The sequence below is a fragment of the Saccopteryx bilineata genome, chromosome 5, assembly GCF_036850765.1.
Source record: "Saccopteryx bilineata isolate mSacBil1 chromosome 5, mSacBil1_pri_phased_curated, whole genome shotgun sequence".
Taxonomy (NCBI): Eukaryota; Metazoa; Chordata; class Mammalia; order Chiroptera; family Emballonuridae; genus Saccopteryx; species Saccopteryx bilineata.
This window is the reverse complement of record NC_089494.1, coordinates 123,067,170-123,078,187: the sequence shown is the minus strand read 5'-3', so window position 1 is coordinate 123,078,187 and position 11,018 is coordinate 123,067,170. Positions and strand designations below refer to the sequence as shown.

The 11,018-nt window shown below is 54.2% G+C and overlaps 1 protein-coding gene across 3 annotated transcripts; it reads right to left on the bottom strand.

Annotated features, from left to right (window-relative positions):
• Window positions 1-485: 485 nt before the first annotated feature.
• Window positions 486-10,711, bottom strand: PROC (protein C, inactivator of coagulation factors Va and VIIIa). 3 transcript variants are annotated; one of them, XM_066232553.1, is made up of 9 exons: window positions 10,595-10,711; window positions 8,895-8,981; window positions 7,211-7,377; window positions 5,724-5,748; window positions 5,468-5,605; window positions 5,214-5,348; window positions 2,785-2,924; window positions 2,319-2,436; window positions 486-1,164 (listed from the first exon to the last, which is right to left on the bottom strand). In XM_066232553.1, the coding sequence occupies exons 1-9, from the start codon at window positions 10,638-10,640 to the stop codon at window positions 587-589; spliced, it is 1,434 nt and encodes a 477-aa protein (XP_066088650.1). In that variant the 5' UTR covers window positions 10,641-10,711; the 3' UTR covers window positions 486-586. The 3 variants fall into 3 exon arrangements, with proteins under 3 accessions (XP_066088650.1, XP_066088652.1, XP_066088651.1); XM_066232555.1 differs by lacking the exon at window positions 5,468-5,605; XM_066232554.1 differs by lacking the exon at window positions 8,895-8,981 and having other exon boundaries at window positions 10,595-10,681.
• Between the last annotated feature and the right edge of the window lie 307 nt (window positions 10,712-11,018).

Sequence of the window (11,018 nt, the reverse complement as noted above, 5' to 3'; positions counted from 1 at the left end):
GGCCCAGGAATGGCCTCCACACCCAGGAGCGTTCAAAACAGCTGCCTCCAGGAGGAGAACAGACAGGAGGACCTAGGATTTAGAATCAGACCTTGACTTGAGTCCTGGCTCTACCATGTAAACCTGCCTGAACCTCAGTGTCCTCCTTTGTGCTGTGAGTCACAAGCGTCCTGCCCCCAGTGTTGGGTTATTACGGAGCTTCAGCATCAGGACCCCCAACACACACAAAGTTCCCTTCCAATCCTCTAGGAGAAGCTCCTGCTGTTGTGAAGTCACATTTTTAATTCTTTTTCAGAGTCCCCCAAATGGTACCAGATTCAGATGCCACAAAACTCAGACCTGCTCATCCCCATCCCACAGATTTGCTGCAGAAGTTAAGTAAGATTCTGTTTAGGAAGTTCAGGATATACGAATACTTGATAAGTATGGCTTCCCTTCAGAACACCCCAGGAAAAGGATGGAAAGACAGGCAGAACAGCAGCTGATGTGCTTGCTGCATACTCCTTTTAATATCCCATGTACTGCCATTCAAGCCAATCCCCGTTCCAAGAGTGGCCTCTGGGGTCCAGATGACACAGGAGGGATGCTAGGGCAGCTGGCTGTCAGGGGAACCCTCCTCAGCTCGCATGTGGCCATGGATCCAGTCCAGGTAGCGGCTGACTTTGGTGTAGATGCCATAGTTGTTGAGGCGCCCACAACCTTCACCCCAGCTCACCAGGCCCACCAGGAACCAGGTGCCACGGAAGGAGGTGACCATAGGCCCCCCACTGTCACCCTCACAGGCATCCCGCGTGTCCCCAAGGATGCCTGCACACAACATGTTCTCAGAAACCTTGTTGAACATGGCCTGGACACACTCATTGTGAGGAACCACTGGGACCTTGATGAAGTTGAGGACAAAGGTGCGGTTTTTCTTGGTCTCACTGCGGTAGCCCCAGCCCGTCACCACAGTCTCCTGGCCGACCTTGGTGAGCTCACGGTCTGAGAGGCCACGGTCTGGGAGGCAGATGGGCATAATGGTCTGTGAGAAGATGGCAGGCTGGGCCAGACGAAGCAAGGCGATGTCGTTGTCACTGCTGCTCTTGCTGTAGTTGGGGTGTATGAGGACCTCCTGGATGTCTATGTCCACCTCCCACTTCTCCTTGCGCCGCCGGTCATACTCTCCTGTAGGGCACAGGGCTGTCAGAGTGGTCTCTGGACAGGTGGGCACAACTGCTGTGTTTATGCATGACCAGGTGGAGGATGGGCAGTAGGCCCACACTGGAGTGGTCACTGCACCTCCCAAGCATCATCATGGGCCACATGTCTGCACCTCACTTCCTTATGAAGAGTAACAGGCCTATCATAAAGGGGCAGAATGCTGGTCTGAACTTAGGACTCAGAGATGGACCATTGCCTGGGGAGTAAGCAGCAGTCAGCAGGGAAGCCCAAGACCCCCTGGAAACCCAGACACAGACCAGAGCTACAAAGAGAACGGGGAGCCTGTGACTGGAGAGAAACTCTCCCACCAGTAGAGGCCTGGCCAGCAGAGCCCAGCTGGAGCTTAAGGCAGGGACGTGCCATGGTGGGGGCAGGGCAAGAGCAGAGACCCAGACAAGAGGATCAACAGGATCTAGGCAGGGCAGGAAGGTCTGGGTCACACACAAGGGACAAGGTCCTCTCAGGCAAGCCTGATGGCTCTTAGATGGTTAGGGGTGCCTGGAAATTCCTAGCAGATTGTCACTGAAGGCTACAGGCTATTGGTTGTGCTGCAGGTAATTGTGGGGGATATGAATGTGGTCATTGAATAAAGACCAGATAAGAGCTCCCTCCAGAAACTGGTATAGCATTAGGCTGAGGCTTGGAGACCCCCAGACTGCTGCAGGGAAGCAACTAGCTGCTGTGGCAGATGTCAGGGCTTTGCTGCACAGTTCTATCCCCTTCAGTGTATGTGGAGCATGGCCCTGAGGCCAGGCCATGTGGGTCTGTGCCATAGGGTGTTGAAGGTTCATGCTCACAGCTTGCTGCACATGATGGGAGAAAGGAAGCAAGTACGTATGTAACCCCCTCACTTGCAAACACTGTGTATAAGCACCTGGGCCCAGATGTGAAGAGGGCACCAGACAATGTCCTTTCTGTAAAACACCAGCTGTCACTGTGTGTCAAATCCCACTACAGGAGTGTCAGGGTAGGAGGAAATGGGCCTCTTCCCCCCAAACACCTGTAGAGCTCAAGCATATTGCCCCCGAAGGGATAGGGACCCCAAACTAGGCTAGCTTGTCGGGTGCCACCCCTCCTAATATCTCTGGTGACCCGTCCTGCCTGGCTCCAGGCCGCACCCAGCCTGACGATGAGCTTCTTGGAGTCCTCCATGCAGTGGGCCGCTGTCAGCACCCAGGAGGTGTGGATGAGCACTGCCCCACAATACAGCTTCTTCTTTGAGTCCAGCAGGATCACCTGGAATGGGAGTGGGTGGTGTGTCATCCCAGCACCACTTTCTGACAACTCCAAGTCTGGGCCCCTGGTCTCAGCACAGACCTGGCGTGGTTCTCAAACACGAGACACTAGAAGCATAAGTAGGTCTTTCTCGGGTTCCCTGGCCATGTGGGCATGGACTTCTGGCCATACTTCTTCCCCTTTTCTGGCATTTTCTATATTCACACAGTTCATGGAGTCGGCCTTTTCCAGGGCTTCCCCCTTGAGTGCCTTTAGCACTCGCCTCCCCTTCCCCACACCAATCAAAGGCAGCACGTCCTCTTTGGTGCACCCTGAGCAAGAACTTGGGGCTGCTGCCCCTCCTCTCACCTGCCAGGGGCTCTCTCCCTGCAGAGACAGCTGCCCGTTGACAAGCCGCGGGTCTACTTGGTCTACTTGGTCTGTGCAACATTTTGAGATCTTGCTTTTCTTCTCCATTGGGTTCCACGGCCTTCCACATGGGAATTTCACTGACAGTGGGGGAGATGATAAGGTCCTGCCAGGCACTACCCCCGAGACTGCCCTCCCATCTTGTTCACCTCCTGCCTGCATGCTGGTTTGCCATATTGTAGGGTTAAAGGAATAAATGATCCATAGGCTCGCAAATACATCAATCTGCAAATCCCCCTCGGGTTAGTCAGTCAACAAACAAGAGTCAGACCAAGCAAGCATTACTATCTAGCTGTGTGTCCTTGGATAGGTTGTTAAACTTCTCAGAATTCAGTATTCCCCAGGGCTGTTGGGAGCAATCTCTGAATGCATAAGTAAGGTTTTATGCTGCAGAGCTCCCAACAGAGGTTAGAAATTATGGAGAGGAAGAGGTAGGCATTCCTGGAGAGCTCTACATATGGTTATAAGGTCCTCTCAAGAGCAGAGGGCAGCCCTGACCAGTTTGCTCAGTGGTAGAGTGTCCGCCCAGCATGTGGAAGTCCTGGGTTCGATTCCCAGTCAGGACACACAGGAAAAGCACCCATCTACTTCTCCACCTTTCCCCATGTCCTCCCCCCCCTCTTCCCTTCCCGCAGCCAAGGCTCCATTGGAGCAAATTGGTCCGGGCACTGAGGATGGCTAAATGGCCTCCACCTCAGGCACTAGAATGACTCCAGTGGCAATGGAGCAACGCCCCTGATGGGCAGAGTATCGCCCCCTGGTGGGCATGCCGGGTGGATCCTGGTTGGCTGCATTGGGGACCTCCACTTCTAAGTAAGGAAAAATACAAAAAAGAAAAAAAAAATTCGCAAAAAAAAAAAAAAGTAGAGAGCACCTGACAGAGCACTGAGGGCCAGGAGCTCTGTCTGGGACTGCTCAGGATGGGCCATTCATCTCGGCTGAGAGATTTAGAATTCATGTAGAGCAGCAGGAAGCTATTAGCAGGAGAACTGAATAATGACAGGGAATGGTGATGAGACAACTGCACGATTCTGGAAGTTGCACAGCAGATGGACATTGACTGATTGAGAAAGCAAATCCCTCAGTCAGTAATAGCAGGTACCAAGTACAGACTGCTTTGCACCACAGAACCCCGGGAAGACTCAGTGCTTCCAATGAGGCAGTGCAGGTGGGGTATCGTGAGTTTATAAGAGAAACTGCCAGAGCCCTAGACCTCTGCCCAGACTCCTCAGCAACTTGACTCTCCTCTTTTACCCCTTCAGAGACTGTAGGTGTCTTATCTTCTGCAGAGGGTAAACCAGGGACTGTGATCTGGGGACTCAAGGCACAGTCACAGAAAGAATGACATCAAAGGCCAACCAGAGGGAGTCACGCAGACAACTACAGACTGGCTTCCCTCTGCACCCTGCTCCGAGGGGCAGGAAGCCAGGTTGGAACCACTCAAGTATGAGTTTGGAGGATTCTTCTCAGAAAACAGCATGAAGTAAAGACCTAAGGGTCTGGGGCTCTGACAGTAACCTAGGCCTTTAGATAATCTCACAGGAAAGCCCACAGGCCAACAGGTCTACCAGGCATTTCTATGCAACTTTCTATGAAATATAGTTAATTCAAAACACAAAGTTAGAACTGTTTTTGTTTTTTTCCAGTAAAGGATGGCAATATAAAGTAGTGGAAAGTTCCCTGGAAGAACACAAAGTCAAAGAAATGGAAACCAGGAGAGATGATCACACTCATCCATTGAGGGGAGGAGATCTGAGAACAGGGGGTCCAGAAAGAGAACAGAGAAAACAGGAGGTTATCAAAGAAACGAGTAAGGAAGCGTTCCTAAAGGTGGAAGACATGAATCTCCACGTTCAGAGGGTCTCACAGGGGCCCTGTGCACTGTACAATGAATGAAAAAAGACCTGCAGTGAGGAGCCACCTGCTGAAATGCATTGTAAGAGCTGTAAAACTTCGACATCCTTACACATATATAAATCCAAGAAATTAAAATCTGGGCGAAGGAAAAGAAGAAGGCTGGATCGTGGGTCCCTGCTCTCCACAGAGAAGCCAGAGTTAAGGGGGGACGAGGTGTGGGGCTTGACAGAGCATCTTAAGGGAAGAAGCCATCCAAGACAGACAGAGGGAGATAGATGTTGGGGACCTGACCCCTATGTCGGCTCAGGTTTTGGGAGCTGAGTGGCCTACAGGCTCAGGCTCTAGGAGTTGTTGGCCAGGTGAACAGGGGAAGGCCGCCTGTAGCACGATGGCCCGGCGATCCGGGAGCCCGTCTCCCTTCAGTAGGACTCAGTGCTGCTCCTCGTGCACACCAGACTCGCCAGGAGCCCCATCGCCCTGACCGCACCACAACGCCCAGCTCCGGGGATCACCTGTGGGCTCGCAGTGCAGGTGGTCGTCCCCTAGCTCGTAGCCCGGTGCACAGCTGCAGCGGCGCCGGGCCCCCTCCTCCTGGCAGTAGTGCGCGCAGCCGCCGTTGTCCATCGAGCAGTTGGAGAAGCGCACTCCTGGGGAAATGCGGACACCGACCCGGAGGAGCGCGCCTTGGAGACCCCCGCGGAGCCCCCACCCCACGCCGCGCCCCTCGCTTGCCCCCGCGACCCCCGCGGGTCCCGTGCGCCCTCACGGTTCAGGCAGAAACGGCCCTCCCAGCCCAAGTTGCAGTCGCAGCGGAAGCCGCCGATGCCATCGATGCACGTGCCGTGACTGCAGCACGGGCTATCGCACGGATGCTCCGGGAGGCGGTCCTTGCACTGGTCACCGTCTGCGACATGGGGTTTGGGAGGTGTCCCGGGTGCTGCCAGTCCTGTTCCCCTCCCTACAGTGGCCCTGAGGCCCGGAGGGGCACAGACAGCGCAGCCTGCACTCCAGAGCGCACTCACCAAGGTACTTGGACCAGAAGGCCAGCTGTGGAGAGAAATGGGCTATGTCAGGGGCCTTCAGCCCAGGTGTGTGTATGGGGAGCTCACCGGGCACCTCTTGGGTCTGGCCCAGGTGAGGCTCAGTAGTTTCTAAGTGGACAGGGGAGAGAAGGGCTTCCGGACAAAGAGAGGTCAGCCCTTGTGTGTCACCCCCTGCCAGTGCAGCTGCACCTGGACTACCACCAGCTTCTCCTTGACCCCTGTTGCCCATCTCCACCCCACATCCCATGAACAACACCCTCCTGCTCTGTTCACAGTTGGAAGCCTGGTCCCTCACAGTCTTCTACCACAGAAACCTCTGCAATAGGAAGGACCTATGTCCCACCAGTTCCTGTTACTCGCTCTGGGGCTTTTCTGGACCTCTCCTGCATCTAGTCTTACCCTGAACCACTGTTCCCAAAGTTGAGCAAGCTCCTGGACCTCACTAGTGAGACAGATTGCTGGTTCAGAAGGTCTGGTACAACAGCCTGCTTTTCTATCCAGGTGCTGCTGCTGCTGCTGCTGGTCTGGGATCACCACACCCCAAAACCCACTGCTTGGTGCCTACATCGTCCAGCCCTGCAGCAGTAGCTCTACCCCCCACCCCAAGACCTAAGGATGAGGTGTGGCCACAAAAGGCATGTGATGGGCTGAGATTGTATCTGCAGAGTATCATGTAGTGTCTGCTAATGAGGCCATTTGGGAAAAGAGGCAGTGGGGACCTAGTCAAGGAGGTGGCAGCTGAGGGCAAGGTGGGGAGCAGATGAGAGCTCTCCCTCAGCCAGGTAAGCCCTAAACAGAAAGGGGATCCCTAACAGCATGGAGGGAACCCCAGGTGGCACAACTCTGAGCTCCTAGCAGCTGAAGTGGGCCCTTAGGGATAGAGGGGTTCTGAGACTTGTAATGGAAAGCCACCTCTCTTACCAAGTCCACCTTTTACCTCAGGGCCACTACCACAAGGCCTGGGGGTCAGAGAAGACATAGATAGACCCTTTCCTCAGATCTCCTGAGCAAGCAGATGTTGCCCTTTGAGAATATGAACTGAGGCACAGGATGAGTCTATGTGGACAGACATCAGGAAGTTGAGTCACACACCCTGATCAGCAGGTTCATGAGTGGCAGGAGAGACAGTGGTCTTTTGGTCACAGAGAGAGAAAACAGGTGAGGGAGAGGTGGTCAGCAGCAGGAGGGTGTGCACCTACAGTAGAGTTGGGTTGGCTTCCCTAAATTCTTTTTTCCTGCTGTTCATTGCAGAGTTCTGTTTCTTATAGTCACATACAGTATAGAGCCAGTGCATTATCATTCCATGCACCCAGCCCCAAGCTGAGGGGAAAGGGGCTGGTGCCACTGCCTTCCCAAACCCCAAGAGGCCCTCAGGGGTCAGTCCCACCCAGCTCATCGAGGCCCCAGCCAGCCAGCCACCAACCCACTTCTAAGATTTGGCCTTTATACCCTACCAGGTGACTTACTGTGTCCTTCACATTTTGGAAGATCTCCTGGGCCTCCTCCAAGTCACAGACCTCCTCTATGCACTCCCGCTCCAGGCTGCTGGCCCGGAGCTCTTCCAGGAAGGAGTTGGCACGTTTGTTTCTCCACAGCACTTGGTGGGCCTGCTCACTACTGGAGAACACTGAGTCTGGTTTGGGGAGGGTAAGGGGGTTTGCTTTGGTAGAGGGGCCTGAGGTGGGGGTCTGGGGTGGGGGCCTAAGCTGGGGCAAGCCAGGGGGGTTGTATGATTGCAGGTCATGATCCTCTTCCCTCTCCTCTGCTCTCTTCCTCCACTCGCAAAGAGAGCTGGAGGCTGGAGCACAGGAGACGTGACCATTCAGACCTCCCTTTGAACCCCAGCCCTACCTCTGTGTAACCTTGAGCCAGTGTCTTTCTATGTCTGAACCTCAGTTTTTCATCCAAATTGAGGACATTCTACTGTACTGAGGAAGCAGTCTAGTGCTGGTACAGAAGGGAGAGCCCATGTCACTTTGTTATCAAGAATGCACATCCCCCATCCCCCCTCCTTCCTCTCTGTTTCTCTCTTCCCCTCCCGCGGCCATTGCTCCATTGGAGCAGAGATGGCTCGGGCGCTGGGGATGGCTCCTTGGCCTCTGCCCCAGGCGCTGGAGTGACTCTGGACGCCCTGGAGGGGCAGAGCATCGCCCCCTGGTGGGCAGAGCATCGCCCCTGGTGGGCGTGCCAGGTGGATCCCGGTCAGGCGCATGCGGGAGTCTGTCTGACTGTCTCTCCCTGTTTCCAGCTTCAGAAAAATACACAAAAAATAATAATGAATTTAAAAAAAAAAAAAGAATGCACATTAACTTGGTCTCATTGTTCTCCGAACATCCCTGTGCAATCCCATCTTGACATCGTCCCTCCACAGCCTCCCCTCCTTGAGCATTTCCCGTGTCCTCCCCTATGGCCACAGACCTGTCACCAGTGAGTATCACCACGGGTCTCCTGGGCTCTTAGAGTCATCTGCCTTGAGGACAGGGGACAGCTGGGATGGGGGATTAAGTCAGGGGAGTGCAGAAGAGCAGTGTGAGGGAAGATGCAAAGGCCAGGGGAGGAAAGTGTGCTTGAGTTGAGTCAGGACAGTTGAACCAAAAGACCACAGGTTGGAGCTGAAAGGTAGGGGGAAATATGGAAAGAGGTAGTGGGGAGGAGGAAGAGCACCCCAGGCAGAGAAGCTGCTCAAGAGGCGTAAGTGTGAGGAACACTCTGTGGCTCCAGGAGAGGCTGGGTGGCTGCCACTGAGGGAGGCAGCCGTTCTCCCTGCAGGCCTCCCCAGCACCCTGCCTCCTCCTGTTGACTGTGGGACCCGGGATGGGGGCTGAGGCAGGGTTTCAGTAGGACAGGCCATCTGAGGCAGTGTGGCTCTGATGTGACCTGGCCTGGGACCAGGGCTTTCTCAGTTGAGGAAGTGATGAGTGGAGTGGGAAAGCCCAGGGGACTCTGTGACCCTCTCCCCCCAGGGTAGAGGAAGGAGCACCAGGATGTAACCTCCCTGACTGGGGTGCCCTGCTATGGCTGGCACCACCACCACAGAACTCTGCCCTCCAGCTGGGAGGCTGCCTCTCAGCTTGCCCTGAGGCTCAGAGAAGGTGGGGAAGGTGGGAAGGCCTTAGGACCTAGGGTTGGAGGGTTGGGGAGTGGCCTTACCATGAGTAGCCGGTATACCAGAAGTTCCCCAGGCAGTCAGGAACAGTAAGAGGCTTGCTAGCCGCCACATTCGGAAGTGTTTGACACCTGTCTGACGAGGACCTCTGAGCCCCTGGCAGCCACCAGACCCTGCTCTGCCTGCTGCCACCCAGACAGGAGCCTCCCAATGTGTGTCGATGGTCAGGGTAAGGGTTGGGGTCGGGGTCCTGTCTACTAGGCGGAAGCCAGCTGGCACCTCAGTTTTCTTTTCTAAAGTCACACCACCTAGTCCAAGTTTTCAGGGGGAAGAGAGAAGGTGGAAAGGGTATGGAGTCCTGGTGAAGATCAAAAGGAACTTAGCACAGAAGGGCCATGGCAGGTGTGCCCAGAACGTTCCTCAGGGCTGCTACCTTGGCTGATCTATGGGCCAGGACAAGGGTAATAGCAAACATTGATCAGACACTCATGGTGTCTTTCAAGCAATTTGTACATGGTTCAGCGGCAGGCCACTAATTCAGACCACTTGGTGTAAATCCCAGCTCCAGGACAGCAACATTAGATGAGAAACCTGACTGCTCTGTGCCTCAATTTCACCATTCGTAAAATGGATTGAAAACTGTATAGGGTCATTGTGAGAATTAAGTGAGTTAATCTACATACAGCTCCTTAGCTGCAGTTTGCACAGAGCAGATGCCCAGTAAGTATTGCTGTTATTATTATTATTATTTTATTTAAATGAGAGGAGGGGAAATAGAGAGACAGACTCTGGCATGTGCCCCAACTGGAACCCATCTGGCAACCTCTGTCTGGGGTCAATACTCTTGCCCATCTGGGGCCCATGTTCACAACTGAACTATTTTTAGCAACTGAGGTGGAGGCTCCTTGGAGCCATCCTCAGCACCCAGGGCCAACATGCTCGAATCAATCGAGCCATAGCTGTGGGAGCAGTGGGAAAGTAGGAGAAGCAGATGGTCACTTCTCTGTGACCTGACCAAGAAACCCAGAATTTCTGCACCCCAGGTTGATGCTCTACCACTGAGCCAACTGGCCAGGGCCAAGTATTTCTATTATTATCTCAGGGAAGGCTCACAACCACCTAAGGTGTAGGCTCAGTGCAGTCACCCTGTTTCATGGAGGAGGAAATTGAGGCTCAGAGGAGTGAAGTAACTTATTAAAAACCCACAACCAGGAGGCAACAGAGCTTGGACTTAAGCCCAAGCCTTTGTGGCTCCAGGCCCCATATCATGCCCCAAACCACTGGGTGCCCCACAAGACCACAGAGGTAGCCCTGCCAGCAGGAAGCCAAGGAGCCCTCCACTATGTCCAGGACTGGGTGGGCAGGCCTATCTGACAACTCTGTCTTTACTGGCCCTGCGGCTGGTTCCGACATTTGTTTAAACCAGAGGCCTCAGGTTAGAGCTGGAGGCAGATGGGAGAATAACAGGCCCCAGTCTCCAAGCTGCTCCTGGCGATGGCCCTGGAGGCCCTCAGCTGACTTTCACTTGCCTTAAAGTCCGGGAAGAGGGCCCCTTGAAACTGTGGTGCCCAGGCCTAAGGATTGCCAACCAGTCAATGCCTTGGCCTGGCCGATGGCAGAGCCCAGATTTCCCTTTACCCCAAACTCCAGCTGAACTCTCAAACTCTGGCTCAAGGATTTAGCCTTCCCCCTGCTCAGCCCCCTCCTCCAGCCCACCTCAAGACCTGCCTGGAAGGGGACTCACTGGGGTGGGCCTTGGAGAAACCGCAAGGTTGGCCTCCTGTCGCCATGACTGCTGGAACTCGAGTTAATTCACAACTGCAAATATTTGCTTGTTCGGCCTCAGTGCAGAGGCCTCCCCGCCCACAGACAAACAAACAAGGTCTGGCAAAGGACTTCTCAGCATGCCCAGAGCCCACTGCACATGCCAAGGTTGTTATTCTGGAGGGAGGGTGGTGAGTGACTGATACCATCAGAACTGTGGACTGTTGTGGTTTTATTTTAGCCCCCTAGTGACTAGCTGAAGGAGGAACACTACCCCCCATTTTAGCCCAGAGATATTGCAGTTTGCCCCAGATCAGCACAACTGTAATGATTCCACATTTCGCCAACCCCGGGGTGCCATTATTATAAGATGCACCTATTTTAGGGGTCAGAACAAAAGAAAC